This window comes from Oncorhynchus clarkii, chromosome 32, assembly GCF_045791955.1.
Source record: "Oncorhynchus clarkii lewisi isolate Uvic-CL-2024 chromosome 32, UVic_Ocla_1.0, whole genome shotgun sequence".
Taxonomy (NCBI): Eukaryota; Metazoa; Chordata; class Actinopteri; order Salmoniformes; family Salmonidae; genus Oncorhynchus; species Oncorhynchus clarkii.
This window is the reverse complement of record NC_092178.1, coordinates 39,664,316-39,683,074: the sequence shown is the minus strand read 5'-3', so window position 1 is coordinate 39,683,074 and position 18,759 is coordinate 39,664,316. Positions and strand designations below refer to the sequence as shown.

General features: G+C 43.3%; 1 protein-coding gene across 1 annotated transcript in view; it reads right to left on the bottom strand.

The window, feature by feature from the left end:
* Positions 1–18,759, bottom strand: part of LOC139391754 (sodium/hydrogen exchanger 3-like) — a 77,875-nt gene that overhangs the window by 28,672 nt on the left and 30,444 nt on the right. The window contains exon 6 of the mRNA XM_071139283.1: positions 8,547–8,767. Within this exon, the coding sequence (XP_070995384.1) occupies positions 8,547–8,767 (221 nt within the window). The remainder of the gene's footprint in view (positions 1–8,546; positions 8,768–18,759) is intronic.

Here is an 18,759-nt window from a genome sequence, read left to right as displayed (position 1 = left end):
GGTCCTCCCTCCTGCTAGCTAGATACATCGCTAGCTAGTGTGACTCGGTTAGCCCATGCTGCAATGTTTAAGCTAACTCGGCTAGCTCGCTGCAAGGCAAGCTAACCTCACAATTCTACCTGCAACACAGTAGAATTGCTAGCTCTCCCCCTCACGAACCTGCGTTCATTTCCCAGTACTAACTAGACTGTTGATCCGGCCACACGGCTCTTTCAGTCGTCCTAGCTCAAACCCTTCAGCTAGCATCGAGCTAGCTACAGTACAATTCCGGGTAGCTGCTAGCTAATGCAGTTCAGCCTCATTGCTATAGGGTTCTTTACTGTGCTAATCACTGCTAGCCATCATGGCTTCTTTCCACAATGGCTACCACTATCCCTACTCAAAACGAGCTTGCTCAGCACTCAAATCCCCATGATCTTGTGCCTTCTGTTCTAGGATTGCTAGAAAGGATGTTGACCTTCTGTGCATCATGTGCTTGGGACAGAAACATGCCAAGATGGCACTCAAGGACTTCTTCTGATTTCTACGATTGCTGCAAGTCGCTAACTGAGGCATATATGAAGAAGACGCTGAAACGGGCCTCTCTCTCGGTAGCCCGGTTCAAATCACGACCAAGCATAGCTGGAACGAGATCATGGATAGCCTTGATTCTGCTCTCTATCAGTCTTGGGGAAAGGCAAATTAAGGGACGATGAGGATAATGGCGAGATTAACTTTGCCAGTCTCTTTGAGACGGCAACTGACATTGAGGTCGACCAGGTCCCAGTCTCTTAGGCGGGACAGCCCCAAAGACAGAGAAGACGCCATTGCGCCACTGTAATTTGGGTTCTTTGATGTCTATAGCCGAGCCACGACCAGAGTGAGTGGCCGGTTCCCCAGACCGAGAAAGGGATCTGCACGATGGGAGAAGATTTTCCACTAGCTCAGCCCCAATAAAACAACTGCTACCTGCAGTTCCAGCTTGCCTATGGGAATTTAAGTGATTGTGGGATACTATAAGTCACTTACTGACAAAGTGTTGGCTAAGGCACCTCGGGCTTGGACAAGCACAACATGGGGGAATCCGGGTTTTGCTGCCCTCCTAAAAGCCGATTTATGCTTGATCTGGCTATATGGTGCAGAGGCTCCGTATGGAGGGTGTGACGCAATTGCTCTCTCACTCACAGTAGCCCCGTGGGTTAACATGGTTAACCCCCCTTCCACCATGCACTATGGGCTCAGTCTCAAAAAGGCTCAAACATTACCTTCGAGTTCCATTTTTCATCTATTTTCCACAGCCCCCAGAATCTCTACCCATAGATTTTCACCCATGAGACACCATGGATTTTCTACTTTCATTTCATAACCTCTCCGTGTCACATAATGGGGGATTTAGGCTTGCACCTCGCCCTACGAGCTCATCTTGATAACAAGTGACATTCCAGTCAGGCGGTTCTCTACCTCCTTATGACCAGTCCTGGTATGATTGGCTTTTGCAGGGTCTCGTACGGCAGCCTTGCATATGGTACCCTTTGACCCGTACCCCTATGACCCGTGTGTCTGCCCCGGTCGCCAGTCGGCTACATGCCCTGCGCACGACCGGCATGTGGACCGTTTTCCTTCGGTCCCCTGCTAACACACTGTTTGCCCGGTCTGTTTTAGTTGGGTTACCTACATGTAGTCTGCTTAACCTCTCTCTGTGGCTCAAGTCGAATAGTTTATTCATGGTCGGCTCTTGGGATTCTTTCTGACTTCCTGGCTGCTGCCTTTCCCAGAAGAGCATCTCCTTTTGTTCCAAAGTGTGGTCTGTACCTTTGCTGGAGTGGACGAAACCCTCATACTATGCTGTTATGCTCTCCTTGGTACCTGTGGATACCTTTCTCTTCTCTTACACTATCCTGCTGGGATAGTGGGGGCTATTAGGATTTATTCTAATAGTTGGATGTTGGCCTTTGAAGGGGGCCTGCTATGGCCCTCTGCTACAGAGAACTGGGCGTGTTTCCTCTGGGAGATCTGTTTCGGGACCTATGAGGGTGATCTGTGCCGGGACCTCCTGGCTTTTGGAGAGCATGTTGCGATACAGGAGTTCACTAGGTCATGACGTTGCCCTCTTTGGGTACAGCGAGCACCATCCCCCTCTCTCTGTCTCCTACACTCAGGCTGCTGCGACCTCAGGTCGTAAATTCCTGGAGGAGATTATCTCCTCATGGCCACAGTATAGAGAGAGAGTGAGTTTTCATAGAGAGAACAAAGCAATTTCTTCCACCTCAAAGAACATGAGGTCCGAACAACATTTATGTTCTGGAGAAGGTATAAATGATTGGTGAAGAATCCAGCTACGAACTGGTCCGTTGGTACAATTTTGTGAAACTCATGGGAGGCAATACGACCACATTACATTTATGCTGTTTATATAATAGCCTCAGTTATGAGGCTTACATCTAATTGTTGTATAAGATGAATCAGTGAGGCTAATACTGTTTGGACTGTTTAATGAAGGAAACTCCAATTCCCTTTGGAGTTTAACTAAATCACAGGACCGCTCATGAGCACAGGTATGGTCTTGCGTCCTGGGACAGGCCCTTTTCTGCTCTTCCGAATAAAACCCCCACCTGGGTTTTCTATCACCAGACCAGCTTACCTCAATAACGAGAGGGCCAAGGTTTGAGAGGAGACCATAAACCTGAGTATAAGCTAAGGTTTGAGTAGATGGCTGAATATTTTAACCATACCACGTGGTTAAACTCTTAGACTATCGATACCGACAGAATAAGAACAAGTCTTTGATATTAATTACTAGTCTGCAGCTAGGAATTCGGTATCATTGAACGCGAAGACCGACAACCGCCGAAACATCTATTTTATTACGACATGAACTTTGTCACGTCTCATCTCAGTTGACCCCCACATCCCTTTGTGTCCACCAAGCCGCGATACCGGTTTATCCCACTAGGGAAACTCCATTATCATTTCCTTGTAACTATCTACTGTTTGTTTATGCATTTCTGTGAATTACTTAATTAGTAAATCAATTATTTAAGACAATTGATGTATGGATGACTCATAGTGAAGACTGGGTTTGTGCAGATAACCAACAATTTACAACGTTTGGAATGAGACTAATAACATGAGGTAAAGAATAATTCATTAATTAGAAGACTAATTGATCAGATATTAAAATATCTGAAAGTTATATTAGGAAAATTATAACTTTATAATCTGAATATTTTCCTTGGTGCCCCGACTTCCTAGTTAATTACAGTTACATGATTAATCAGTTTAATCACGTAATAATAATTACAGAGAGTTATTTGATAAAGATTCATCTTCAGATTAATGATGCCAAAGACACGACATATATATCCCATTGTGAAATATTGAATGAGTATTTGAAATATAGAACTCAAGGTTATTTACATAATCTTGGTTTTCTGATATTTTCAGTGAAGTATTTCACTGCACCTTTTGAAAATGACCAGTGAGTGGGAGAGCTCTTTTATGCAGGGTGAAGGCACACCCTTTTTGATGTTCTCCCGGTCTGTCTCCACCATACATTTGTGATTTGGTTCTTCAAGTTATGGGAATTCCGAAACAAAATCCTATTGTGAAATATTTCACTGATAACCCCAGTTCTCTGTTATTATGTAAATAACCTAGAATTTCACTATGGTAGCCTAGTTGCTGGATTGCATCCCCGAGCTGACAAGGTAAAACTCTGTCATTCTGCCCCTGAGCAAGGCAGTTAACTCACTGTTCCCCAGATGCTGAAGATGTGGATGTTGATTAAGGCAGCCCTCCGCACCTCTCCGATTCAGAGGGGTTGTGTTAAATGCAGCAGACACATTTCAGTTGAATGCATTTAGTTGTACAACTGAGTAGGTATCCCGCCTTTCTCCATGTGTTGTATTGGACCCAAAACCACAGTTTTTAAATCCGTTTTAAAAAGTTACTATAAATTTTCTTTGCTGCGTTGTCTTGCAGCATTACTTTACAACGTTGTTGCAAACAGAATGGATTATTTGGAGTGGATTGTTTTACACAGGCAAGTAATGTGGAGTGAATGTAATGTTGTTGATCATTTTCAAATATTGTGATGGCAGAATCATGATATGGACATGATTGACACTGGCAGGGACTTGGGAGTTTGTCAGGATCAAAATAAATATGAAAGGAGCAAAGTTAAAGGAGAATACTACAGTTTACTACAGAATATTCTAGTACTTACTATAGAATTCTGTACTAACAGTAATATACTGTCACGTTCTGACCATAGTTCTGTTATTTTATTCTTTGTTTTAGTATGATCAGGGCGTGAGTTGGGGTGGGCAGTCTGTTTGTTTTTCTATGTTGGTTTTTGTGTTCGGCCTAGTATGGTTCTCAATCAGAGGCAGGTGTCGTTAGTTGTCTCTTATTGAGAATCATACTTAGGTAGCCTGGGTTTCACTTTTGGTTTGTGGGTGTTTGTTTCCGTGTGAGTGTTTTTTCGGTTTTCGTTCATGTTCACGTTTATTGTTTTGTATCTCATAGTGTTCAGTTTATGTCTTAAAAGAGGAGGAGGAATGGAGGAGGAATGCCGTTACAGAAACACCCACCACAAGAGGACCAAGCAGCGTGGTAACAGGGAGCAGCAGCAGCGGCCGAAAACACAAGACTCCTGAACTTGGGAGGAGATTTTTGACTGCAAGCTTGGGCACAAGCAGGGGAATATCACCGCCCTAAAGCAGAGCTGGAGGCAGCGAAGGCGGGGCACACGGGGAGTGTGGCTAAGTCAGGTAGGAGACCTGAGCCTGTTGGCCCCGTGCTTACCGGAGAGCGAGAGGGACCGGGCAGGCACCGTGTTATGCGGTGGAGCGCACGGTGTCCCCGGTGCGTGTGCATAGCCCGGTGCGGTACATTCCAGCTCCTCTTATCGGCTGGGCTAGAGTGGGCATCGAGCCAGGTGCCATGAAGCCGGCTCTACGCATCTGGTCTCCAGTGCATCTCCTCGGGCCAGCGTACATGGCACCAGCCTTATGCATGGTGTCCCCGGTTCACCAGCACAGCCCAGTGCGGGCTATTCCACCTTGCCGCACTGGCCTGGCTACGGGGAGCATTCAACCAGGTAAGGTTGGGCAGGCTCGGTGCTCAAGAGCTCCACGGCCTGCACGGTCCGGTCTATCCGGTGCCACCTCCACGCACCAGCCCTCCGTGGCAGCCCCCCGCACCAGGCTGTCTCTTCGTCTTCTCCCTACAGGTGCCCCTGCCTGTCCAGCGCTTCCAGAGCCTTCCTCCTGCCCAGGGCTGTCAGAGTCTCCCGTTTGTCCTGAGCCGCCAGAGTCTCCCGTCTGTCCTGAGCTGCCAGAGTCCCCCGTCTGTCCTGAGCCGCCAGAGTCTCCCGTCTGTCCTGAGCCGCCAGAGTCTCCCGTCTGTCCTGAGCCGCCAGAGTCTCCCGCCTGTCCTGAGCCACCAGAATCTCCCGTCTGTCCTGAGCCGCCAGAGCCTCCCGTCTGTCCTGAGCCGCCAGAGTCTCCCGTCTGTCCTGAGCCGCCAGAGTCTCCCGCCTGTCCTGAGCCACCAGAGTCTCCCGTCTGTCCTGAGCCGCCAGAGCCTCCCGTCTGTCCTGAGCCACCAGAGTATCCCGCCTGTCCTGAGCTGCCAGAGTCTCCCGTTTGTCCTGAGCCGCCAGAGTCTCCCGTCTGTCCTGAGCCGCCAGAGTCTCCCGTCTGTCCTGAGCCGCCAGAGTCTCATGTCTGTCCTGAGCCGCCAGAGTCTCCCGTCTATCCTGAGCCGCCAGAGTCTCCCGTCTGTCCTGAGCCACCAGAGCCGCCAGTCTGTCCTGAGCCGCCAGAGCCATCAGTCAGCCAGGAGCTGCCAGAGCCGTCAGTCAGCCAGGAGCCGCCAGAGCCGCCAGCCAGGCAGGAGCCGCCAGAGCCGTCAGCCAGCCAGGAGCCGCCAGAGCCGTCAGCCAGAGCCGTCAGCCTCTTATGAGCGGCGAGGGTCGCCGCTCATAAGAGGCCAAGGGGGCGGTTGAGGTGGCGCCAGAGCCGCCACCGCGGACAGACGCCCACCCAGACCCTCACCTATAGGTTCAGGTTTTGTGGCCGGAGTCCGCACCTTTGGGGGGGAAGGTGCTGTCACGCTCTGACCATAGTTATGTTATTTTCGTTCATGTTCACGTTTAATGTTTTGTATCTCATAGTGTTCAGTTTATGTCTTAAAATAAACGTCATGGACACTTACCAAGCTGTGCATTGGTCCTCCGATCCTTCTCGCTACTCCTCCTCAGGAGAGGAGGAAGAATGCCGTTACATATACTCTAGACGACTATACTCTACACTGTAATATCCCTCGATTGTGTAGTGCTTACTATAGAATCATGTAGTATACTATAGAATACTAAATCAAATCAAATCAAATCAAATTTTATTTGTCACATACACATGGTTAGCAGATGTTAATGCGAGTGTAGCGAAATGCTTGTGCTTCTAGTTCCGACAATGCAGTAATAACAAGTAATCTAACTAACAATTCCAAAACTACTGTCTTGTACACAGTGTAAGAGGATAAAGAATATGTACATAAGGATATATGAATGAGTGATGGTACAGAGCAGCATAGGCAAGATACAGTAGATGGTATCGAGTACAGTATGTACAAATGAGATGAGTATGTAAACAAAGTGGCATAGTTTAAAGTGGCTAGTGATACATGTATTACATAAGGATACAGTCGATGATATAGAGTACAGTATATACGTATGCATATGAGATGAATAATGTAGGGTAAGTAACATTATATAAGGTAGCATTGTTTAAAGTGGCTAGTGATATATTTACATCATTTCCCATCAATTCCCATTATTAAAGTGGCTGGAGTTGAGTCAGTGTCAGTGTGTTGGCAGCAGCCACTCAGTGTTAGTGGTGGCTGTTTAACAGTCTGATGGCCTTGAGATAGAAGCTGTTTTTCAGTCTCTCGGTCCCAGCTTTGATGCACCTGTACTGACCTCGCCTTCTGGATGATAGCGGGGTGAACAGGCAGTGGCTCGGGTGGTTGATGTCCTTGATGATCTTTATGGCCTTCCTGTGACATCGGGTGGTGTAGGTGTCCTGGAGGGCAGGTAGTTTGCCCCCTATACTCCACAATGTAGTATCCCTTGCTCAAGTGTAGTACTTACTATAGAGTTTTCTATTTTTCTGTAGAATAATGTGAAAACACGACAGTGAAGTATAGTATCGTAATTTCATGTGGGGTGTGTAGACTTTCACTAGCGACAGTATTTCAAATATGTATTCTATTAATTTTGAATAACTTTGTAACAAGATACTTTAGAGAGCTGTAATTTGCATTTTAAAAATTCTAAATACTTTTCCATACCAATTTTTTTTAGAAGCAGTTCACAATTTTGTGGTCCCCTTCACAATTTTGTGATCCCCTTTACCATGCATTGGTATTAGAAGTCTGACGGCACTGGTGTGATGAGAGCATCAGCTAAATTACCAAAATTTACATGTACTGCAAATGTTCAAATGAACACTCGCAAAGCATGCTCGTTATTATTCTATTTAGCTCCAGCCCCGAAATGAGACCAATAATAATATCCAGTGTGCTTTGCTATTGTAAATGTTTTTATGTATATTTAGGTCATTTAGCAGACACTCTATCCATAGCAACTAACGGTCTTCATCAAACAAAGTTGTAAAAAAACAAACACTTCAAAGTCATAGCAAGTAAAACGATTATCGTTACTGAGAAAATTCTTGTAGTTTTATTTTGTATTTTGAGAATATAAAGATACCTAAATGACTGTATTTGGGGCCTCCCGAGTGACGGCGTGGTCAAAGGCACTGCATCGCAGTGCTAGAGGCGTTACTAAAGACCTGGATTCATTCCCAGGCTGTGCTGCAACCGGTACTCCCATAGGGCGCACAATTGGCCCAGCGCCGGCCCGGGTTAGGAGAGGGTTTGGCTGGGAAGGCTTTACTTGGCTCATCGCGCTCTAGTGATTCCTTGTGGCAGGTCGTGTGCCTGCAGGCTGACCCCGGTCACCAGTTGAACCTGTGTTTCCTCTGACACATTGGTGCGGCTGGCTTCCAGGTTAAGCTGGTGGGTGATGAGGAGTGCGGTTGGGAGGGTCATGTTTCGGAGAATATATGACTTCGCCTCTCCTGAGCCAGTTGGGGAGTTGCAGTGATGAGACAAGATCGAAATTGGGGAGAATATATATATATATATATATATATATATATATATATATATATATATATTAAAATGCATGAATTGAATCTAGATACAATACAATATTTCGATATATTGGTCTGTCGGGTATTTCGTATTTGAAACAAGCTATTTTTAGATGCATCTTTTTCCAATCTCTGCATACACACACATCGTGTCAGTGCTGGTAATGTGAAGCCTTCAATGAGAATGATTGTGTATAATATTGAACTACACACACAGGGATTGCAAGTTGGCAATTGCCTAAACTTCCAAACTACGATATTGTTCATCCTATAGAGATTGAGCGAAATAGAATCTCCATTGATTCCCCCTCTCACAAAATCATACTAAAGATTATGACCCAAACTCACCTATGAACCTGAACACAAAGATGAAGAGGAGTGTGAGGAGGATAAAGGCTGTGTTCCACACCCATATAGACGGATCTATGGCCGAGATGCCGAGGAAGACAAAGATGATGGTCTCTGAGCCATTTGCGAACACCTTCATTGTGGATCGTACCGTGCTGACCGACCTCTCGTCCATGTTGGCATTGATATACTTCTGACAGCAGACCCCACAGAATGTACACCTATGGCACAGCAAGAAAAGGGTCGTGTCACTTAGAACATATACTAAAATGCAGTAGGTACTGTATATAATGGTAAATAGAGAGCTCTGACATAGTTGACCTCAAGGGTCATAAATGGCTCATCCATACACTCTCAGAAAAAAGGGTTCCAAAGGGGTTCTTCGGCTGTCCTCATAGAAGAACCCTTTTTGGTTCCATGTAGAAGCCTTTTGGGTTCCATGTAGAACCCTCTGTGGAAAGGGTCCTACATGGAACCCAAAATAGTTATACCTGGAACAAAAAGGGTTCTACCTTGGACCAAAAAGTGTTTCATCAAAGGGTTATCCTATAGGGACAACCGAATAACCTTTTTAGGTTCTTATGATATTGTCTAATTAATTGGGTAATTAATTATGGAATATAAAATATGAATGTATCCATATTGTACAGTAAACGGGGCACCACTTATCATTTAAGTCCTGAGGAAACTTTCTTAGCAAGTAGGGATAGGAGGATGGTTTCTTTTAACTCACAAGGATAGAAAAACTAAAGTCACGATGATTCTAAATGAGACAAAGCAGGGAATTTAAGTGAAAGAAAGTTACACGCTCATACCCAGAGGGATTAAAAGAGTGAGAAAAGGCTGCATTGAATGTGCTAATGTGTAATTCGGTAATAGCTCAATCTCTCGGATTCACAAATATCCTTTCAGTGCGAAAGGTCCCTGTTCAAACAGTTCCAGGTCGGTGTCTTCGTCCAATTGAGATCGAAGCTAGAGCAGAGGACAATCGTTCAAATTCCAATATTGGTGTTTGGCCCCCACTCATTGAGATCGGGGGGGATCAATAATCAAGGGCCACTTTCCAGTTACCAACTACGCTGACGTCTGAGTAGCAGAAGGATTTCAGTCGCCCATGGCTATTATTCGCACCACGCTTTGATAGCTCAGTTTGAATGGACAGTGAGGTAAGTGAGGTCGGGGCTAAGTGCTGAGGCTCCTTGCTTGATTGGCTGAAATGTTCTGTGGTAGCATATTACGTGGTAGCAGGAGGGGCACCCAGCCCCAGGGAGAAGAATCCCTTAGGGAATTCCTTAGGGAATTGAATATTGTTCCATTATTGATGGATACATCCTTTGCCCACCGGGAAAGGTGAGTCATTGTTCAGAGTATCAGTTTCCTTCTTGTCTCCCAGCCTAGATCCTTATGTAAAAAAGCAAGGATGTTCTCCTGATTCCATATGAACGGTCTGGATTCTGTCCATTAAAAGCAGGGCAAACCATTTGGTGGGCCCCTGCTGTTACGGTGCTGTTACTGGTGGAGTTATAATTGCCTCAGGCCTCACATCATCAAGGAGCTGGGAATAATAATAATAGTAATATCTTTTATTATCCTCTTGAGGACCCTCGAGGTCCTCCCTAAAACGACCCGCTGTCATGGGCTGCTCAGCTTCTCATTCTGTCTGGCTTCAGCAGGTTGGTTCAGCATAGGTACAGTCTGCTGGAAGCTTCAAAGTTGCAAGGGAAAATGGGAGGGAGGGTTTTTTGCCTGGCCTCTGTACCCAGGTAAATGAGGCCAAATTGTTGACAAAAATCATATTAATGAATCCATATATAATAGATCAATAATTTATTTCCATACATACGAATTTCATATCAATATTGATATAATCCAACTCATATTAGAAACAAGTGGACTGGTTCATGATAATTGACTATTCCCCCCTGACAGAGTTCCCTTTGTTTTTTCACGAGAGTGGTGCGTGTAACTTGTTGTTGGCCAATCACAAGTCATCAAAGTGGCAATAGGCTACAGTCATGGAGCCTCAGTGTGTGGTAAAAGTTAGGAGATATCTAATCAATAGGAGATTGAATTAAAATGACGGAATTAAAAGTTAAAGGAGAAGGATAGGCTACAATGACCAAGAGCCAACAGGTAGGCTGCTATGTAATATTCTGAATGGAGTTGTTGTTATTTGTAACTGTAGGACAAGAAAGCGCATGCAGCTTCAATTAGCCTTCCTATCTATATAGCTAGCTTAACTAGCATCTCCCAATTTGCTGCAGTCAAGACAGGTACTACATACTCCTATTGGATGATAAATAACCTACCTATGGCAGCTATTATTCAACTATAGCGCGAGTCGGCTTGGTTGGTAGCTGTTTATCGTCTCTCCTTCCCTCCTCCCTCCCTGCGTTACTTGTGCACAGCAGTAGCACAGCCCCTCCTCCGCCTTCTGAGTGGTCGCCTGGACACATTACATTTTTAACAATGTTTTTTTTCTAATAAAAACTATTTCATTGCATAATAATGTCTGTCAAATAAGCCTTGTTACCACTGCCTGAATTGCTTTATCATGGATGTCAGTTTAGTTTCATAATATTATCATATATCCCAGCTGCCTGACGTAGTTTTGAAGTAATCACAAAAAAACAGGCCTTATTTTAGGGCATTTTTCACCCTGCCAGCTCCTATTAGTTCTATTGAACAATGTGGCACCAACTTGCCTTCCGAACGTTCTAATCCAAGTTTATTGTACTATGTCACAATTCCTGCTTTGCTATTGTTGGCAATGGAGACCTGCTCACATTGTTTATGGTTAAAATGTAAACAACAAAAAATTACTCATGGAACTCTGAGGTCGTCCCATTGTTTACTATTGGGAAATATAGGTATGTCTGTCTATTTTGGCAAATATCTCGCAATGTGTATATTTAGATTTTTTAAAAATTGGACACCATTTTAATCATGAGAATATCCTCTTTCTAATTATGTAAGGGCAGTGTATTTCGTTGTCATCAAACGCTAGCCCCGAAATACCTTTTGCCCTTGGAATGCTGAGCTCCCCCCATTGTTTTCCTATGGAGAAGCATGTTGGTATATTTCGCCAAATATCTCGCAATGGGTATATTTAGATTTTTTCAATTCGGACACCATTTCAATAATGAGAATCTCCTCTCTTGAATTATGTAAGGCTGGGCAGTGTATCTCGTTGTCATCAAACGCTAGACCAGAAACAGTCAGAAGTTGCACTTTTTTTCCTACTTCCTAGCTATGCAGACATAAGCACACTTGGCACCATCGAGGTGCGGATTTCTACACAAGTTGTTAATTTTCAGTTTCGTCCTGAGAACAGATTGTAGTGGTAAAATAAAAAGGGATACATTTGTTGGTGCCATTTAGGCGAAATGGAATTCTAAGCATCACTCCAGTCAAAACAACCCTGGAGAACGTTCCATTCCATTCATTTGCTATGGGCTCGCGCAAGTGTTCCAGCTTAGCCAACATTATTTTGCCATTTTCAGCCTTGGGTGAATTTTGACTCATTGTATTGTCCAGCCTATAAGTGGCAACTCGCTCTCCTTTTTCTTCTTCTTCGTGTGGTTTTCCAGTAGACTAAAGATTTTGTTGCGTATTGCTGCCTTTAACAGTTCAGAAAGTCGATTGCACTCCCTCCTCTCGCTTGCACTTTATCATCCCCGGGTTAATAAAGTTAAAGCTTAAAAATATAATTTTCTGCTGCTTCCCTCACTCAAATCAGACTGTGTCTGATCAGGTCTATTTGGAACGGGTGTAGTTGTCCTCGGGTCCGTTCGGAACCGGTCACTTTATTTAAACAATTTATCTATGCATATTGGGTCTGGGTAGGAAAGCACCAGGTCCATTTCAGAACAGGTCCTTTTTGGACCCATGAAGACCTCTAATGTGTAGTCCATGTATCTGATGTTGTCTGGCCAAAAATAATATAGCATGTCATACAGCATCAGATACATGGGCTACATATAGTAAGACAGAAGGGGTGTTTAGCTCGCTCTGATGCTTTCTCCAGTGAGATTGTTTTAGCCACTTGTGAATTGAAGGAAAGTTGGCTGGTGCACAGTGCACTGTTGAGATGCTGGAATTATTTTTTGGATGAACGTGTGAAGGTAACCAACTTTTTGAAGTGAAGTTTTTGACAATCGGATGGAAACATCAAGACTCATTGTATTCATGGCACATTAAAAAATAAACATGTTTATATTGCATGTCTTTACTATAAAACTGATTTAAAACAGGGTTAGGGTTAGGGTCACTAAGTCTGGGTGCAGTCCAGCCCTGGATAGAACGTTTGAAGTGGATGTTCTGCTATTTAATGGTCCTCTGGAGTGTCATCCTTCTCTCCTTGGCCTGTCGGGATCCCGGTAGGCGTTGAGGGGAGCAAGGCTTCAGTTGGAAGGTTTCTAGGTTCATGAGACTATGGTTTGCAGTCATACTACTCCTAAGCGCAGGAAACACATAGGATGATGTCTGATGGACTCTACGAATGGGTGAGGGATGTCCTAAGGAATTTAGGTTTAACTGGAGCGATGTGCAGTCCCTGGGTAGTCAGCTTAAAGTCAAGGAGTTTAGTACCTTCATAGAGAATTACATTTTTAATGGGTATACCAAGGTCAAGAGGGTGTCCCGCAAAAGCATCAGGAATTTCAATGGCGTTATCATGTCTATCTGAGTCTAAGTAGTACTTTGCGACATCACCTAGGTGTACTATATCTCCTTCTAGTTTGATTTGGGAGGGGCAGCTTAGTGACAGTGTCATGACGCTCATATGTGACTATGACGTGGCTGGCCGGGGTGCTGACGAACCACGAATTGCCAGCTATCTCAACCTGCATGGCTGTTACGTCATCCTCAGCGGACACCACAGCTTGACATCGTTCATCCTCAGAAAACGGCTTAAGGCCGCACAGACAATCTGCCTTATCTCGGATGAAGGGTTTACCGGGACACATGATTAGATTTGGGGTCAGATACAGGTCAGGATTACTCTCTAGGTAATCAACCAAAGGATGGGTGTGGAACTTCATATACGGTTAAGGATCGGCCCCCTTTTTTCAATTTTTTTTGGTACCATTTGAGGAAATGTGAAAGGAATGTAGGAGAATATAACACATTAGATCTGGTAAAAGATAATACAAAGAAAAAAACATCATCTTTGAAATACAAGAGAAAGGCCATCATGTATTATTCCAGCCCAGGTGCAATTTAGATACTGGCCACTAGATGGCAGCAGTGTATGTGCAAAGTTTTAGTCTGATCCAATGAATCATTGTATTTCTGTTCAAAATGTTGAATCAAGACTGCCCAAATGAGCCTAATTTATGTATTAATAACTTTTCATGTTCATAACTGTGCACTCTCCTCAAACAATAGCATGGTATTATTTCACTGTAATAGCTACTGTCAGTGCAGTTAGATTAACAAGAATTTAAGCTTTCTGACAATATCAGATATGTCTATGTCCTGGGAAATGTTCTTGTTGCTTACAACCTCATGCTAATTGCATTAGCCTACGTTAGCTCAACCGTCCCGCAGGGGACCCACCAATCCCGAATAAGTTTTAAGTATGACTTCACAGAATCTTTCTTGAAAGCCATTCAGGTAAAACCAGGATACCACGAGGACCCTAAAATTTACTATGATAGGATGAAATGGGCCCTCTTTCCAAGGGCATATACACCCAGTGCATAGGAAGAGGATCATTTAAAAAACCTTATTCCTAGATAACATGCAGAGATCACTCAGATCATTCGTGATCATACACAAAGAGTATGACAATACGATGTCACCCCATGAGCTAAGAGACCTCGCCAATGAGGTGTGGCATGATGGATTTATCTCTGTTAAGAACATCACAGTGCTGAACAGTCGGACGACCCACATCGGCATAGGAAAAGACAGAAATCTCCTAACCAAAAGTCAGGACACTGGTGCTCATCAGATGCCAGGCATACAGGACCACGCCAGTACCTAGGTGAGCAGCTGCTTACAACTCACATTAATATATTTCATAATTCAATAACACTTAGTGTTAGCCTAGAATCCTTAAGCACAGCCGCCTTTTTCACCATCTGGAAAAATGCATTATGTGTATCAGACTGTACAGTAAGTGATGAAATCTCCCCATTGAAGTTTTCATCCTTGTCTGTTTGGGCACTTGGCTTGGAAAATGAGCTGCCAATTTAAGCAGTCTGTGTGTCTAGGTACCACCGCAATTTTTGTTTTTGTTTTTGTTTGAACCATGAAATATGGCATTATCATGTTCCTGATTGTCTCTGTCATGACTGTCCTGTGACTGTCCTGTGAGGATCCAAATAGGTCAGATCAGGTTTGCAATGAATGCCTTCAACCAGACCCTATCTCACACGCAGGGGGGTGGGGGGCTGGTGGGGGTTAACAACTCACGTCCTGTTGTAAATCAAACCGAAAAGATTCAATTCTCCCTCTCCAAATTCACCCAAGGAATGTGCCTTTGTTTCAAGAAACTTTTCCTGACGAAACTCTAACACGTTCAAAAGCGAATACTGGAACAAGTTTTCTAACATAGAACGTGGGGAATGTTGTTTTGGTTGCTATTTTGTGATGTCATAAAAATAAATAAAAAGGAAATACTGTAACTTGGAAAGTATACCCACTATATGAACAAAGTTTCCATCCTATGCGTTGTGCATGAAATATGAAAAATTATTGGAGTGTTTTTGTTAAGAGAGGGATGTAATTTGAGAAACTATAAGAAACAATTGTTTCTATAATTGTGCACAGTAAGTAGTCACTTGAGTGAGGTCAGAGAGCATGTCAGCCTGACGGAACCACCCCTTTCTAATAATCTGTATAAAATTATGGGTTAAGAATGAACATATCAGCTCAGAGTGACGTAGACCTGCAGCTCATGTTTAAAGTGGTTTTACCTCTAAATCTCAACACGAGGTAGAGACGATAAACTCACCTTCTGACCAGTCACGGGTACGGATGATTAGCTTTCCTAAGCAAAGTATCTAGAAAAGCGAATTTAAGTGGGACCATTCTATTACACTGCTGAAACAATCATATTACGCTACACCTCTCATCACCCCACTGGGAACGGCTGGCTAGTCTTCAAAGAAGCATCTTCCAGAGCGAATGGAAGTAGAATAAACTCTGTAGTTCTGTTCAGGACTACACAACAAGTCCCCGGATACCGGACAATTACAAAGGAGGACAGTAGCAGACTTGTCGGAACCATTTCGGACAATCAGAGCCTTACAAGTGTGCCACGGAAAGACCCAACCCCCTTTCCAAAGCCCAGTTCCGAGAGATACACGGCAAACCAAGGAATTGCATGTAAATACACTCATGATTTCTTACTACAAGCAGGCAGCAGTTCATGTGCAAAGTATAAGAGTGAGAATAGATTCTAAATGGACCAACGTTAAGTGTCTCTGTCCCTCTTGCCATCTCCATGTATTTTGTAACAAGCAGTCATATTGTTGTCAGTCCAATAGGGAACTGTTTTTAACATATTACATGTGTATGTTTATCCTGTGTTACTATTTAGATAGCTAGTAAATAAATAATTAAACCAATTTGTGTAGTACTGAATCATAAGTAAGGCTCGGGTTTTTGCAGATGCAAGGTTACGACTGTTCAGAATGATGATATGATACGAGGTCAAGTCGCGACATCTCTCTATCACAGGTAAAGGATATTTTAAACTAACAAAAAGAGTTCTGAAAGCAGTTGTTACAACAAGATAATATCTTTCAGTTTTGACTCCAAACACTGGTGGAGTCAACAAATAAAATAATAGACGACCTGACCATAGAGGTCCAGGACCTGAAGAACAGTTTGCAGTTCTCCCAGGGTCAGCTTGATGAGTTTAAAAGATGACAGCAATCTGTAAGTCATTGAGAGAGGACATCAGTTCTGTATCCATGACAACAACAACAGAGAAATCAGATTATTTTGATGGACAATCAAGACAGCGCAACATTGTTGTGGATGGCAGAGTTCCTCTGTCCAGTGTCTGTTCTTTTGCACATCTTAATCTTTTCTTTTTATTGGCCAGTCTGAGATATGGCTTTTTCTTTGCAACTTTACCTAGACACTCCAATGTACTTGTGCTATTGCTCATGTGTGCACCGGGGCCTCCCACTCCTCTTTCTATTCTGGTTAGAGCCAGTTTGCGCTGTTCTGTGAAGGGAGTAGTGCACAGAGTTGTACGAGATCTTCAGTTTCTTGGCAATTTCTTTCACGGAACAGCCTTCATTTCTCAGAACAAGAATAGACCGACGAGCTTCCGAAGAAAGGGCTTTGTTTCTGGCCATTTTGAGCCTGTAATCGAACCCACAAATGATGATGCTCCAGATACTCAACTAGTCTAAAGGCCAGTTTTATTGCTTCTCTAATCAGGACAACCGTTTTCAGCTGTGCTAACATAATTGCAAAACAGTTTTCTAATGATCAATTCGCCTTTTAAAATGATTACAACATTAACAATGTCTACACTGTATTTCTGATCAATGTGATGGTATTTTAATGGACAAAAAAATGTACCTTTCTTTCAAAAACAAGGACATTTCTATTTTTTTTATTTTGCTTTGTTTGCTCTTTTCCACATTATGTCTATCTTTGAAAAGCTACTCAGGAAGGGCTGAAATAGCCCATATTAATATATGTTGCATTAGAAATAAGGTTAATGAAATCAATAACTTGCTAACATCAGATAACATTTATATATGTGACCGACCAGCACAATTCGGTCTTATGTAGCAGAATTTGAAATGGTTTTTACATTGGATAAAAGTAGAGACTCGAGCTAGAAAATTGTATATCATACACTACAGTTGAAGAACTGCTTTGAAAGCAGTTTGAAAGTTGATAAACTTGTACCTCACTTTTGAGAAAATGTCCCTTGAATGTTTTGGTACACCTACTGGAGCGCTCTTCTTTGCCTACACCCATTCTGCATCGTTCGTTCACCCCCTCTTAAGCTTTAGCCCTACCCAGCTCTTTAAGGATTCACATGTGAGGCCATGTACCAAACAACCAAAGATTTCAAGACTAAAGGCTTGTTTAGTACTACGGTGTGTTCGTAAATTCAATCTGGAGTGCCAGAGTGAGCTCTGATCGTAAATTCAGAGTCTTTCGCTCTCGAAGCGCTCAGAACACTGAACACTGAACAAGGAGTAGGGTTGATCTGAGCATTTTGACCTAACGACAGCAGTCAAACACCCAAGCTAACTGGCTAACGTTGGCTAGCTTGCTAGAAACTTTCAGACACAAATAAGGGACCAGCTCACTCTGACCATTTTACTCGCCCTAGCAGAGCTGGTTAGGCTGTTGTTATGTTATCCATAGCATTAGTGACTACAACTGTGCTGCTGCAAACAATTTAACTTGTTGAATCTAGGGGTCTTTTTTTTTTTTTTTTTGAAAAATAACGTTCCCAAAGTAAACAGGTTATTTTTCAGTACGAGAAAATAGAATATGCATATAATTGACAGCTTAGGATAGAAAATACTCAAAAGTTTCCAAAACTGTAAAGATATTGTCTGTGAGTATAACATAACTGATATTGCAGGCAAAAGAATGAGAAAAATCCAATCAGGAACGCAGCGGTTTCTAAATAAGAGTCCCTTCCTATGCTTCCCTATTGAGCAGTGAATGGGATATCAACGACATTCCTTTTTCTATGGCTTCCTTAATGTGTCTAGTATCACAAGACATAGTTTCAGGCTTTTATTTTGAAAAATAAGCCTGAGCGACAACATTGCGTCAGTGTACACCTGATGGCGCTTTGTGTATTTCTCGCGCAAAAGACAGAGGTAGCCATTTTTCCACCCGGTCTTACTGAAAAAAGCTCTGTCCCGGTTGATATATTATCAAATAGATATTTGAAAAACACCTTGAGGATTGATTATAAACAATGTTTGCCATGTTTCTGTCGATATTATGGAGCTAATTTGGAATATTTTTCGGCGTTGTCGTGACCGCAAATTCCGGTCGTTTTCTTAGCCAAACCTGAAGAACTAAAGGAGCTATTTTTGGCTACAAAAATAATTTTTTGGGAGTCTCGTGAGTGAAAACATCCGAAGCTCATCAAAGGTAAACGATTTAATTTATTTGCTTTTCTGATTTTCGTGACCAGATTGCCTGCTGCTAGCTAGGCATAATGCTATGCTAGGCTGTCGATAAACTTACACAAATGCTTGTCTTGCTT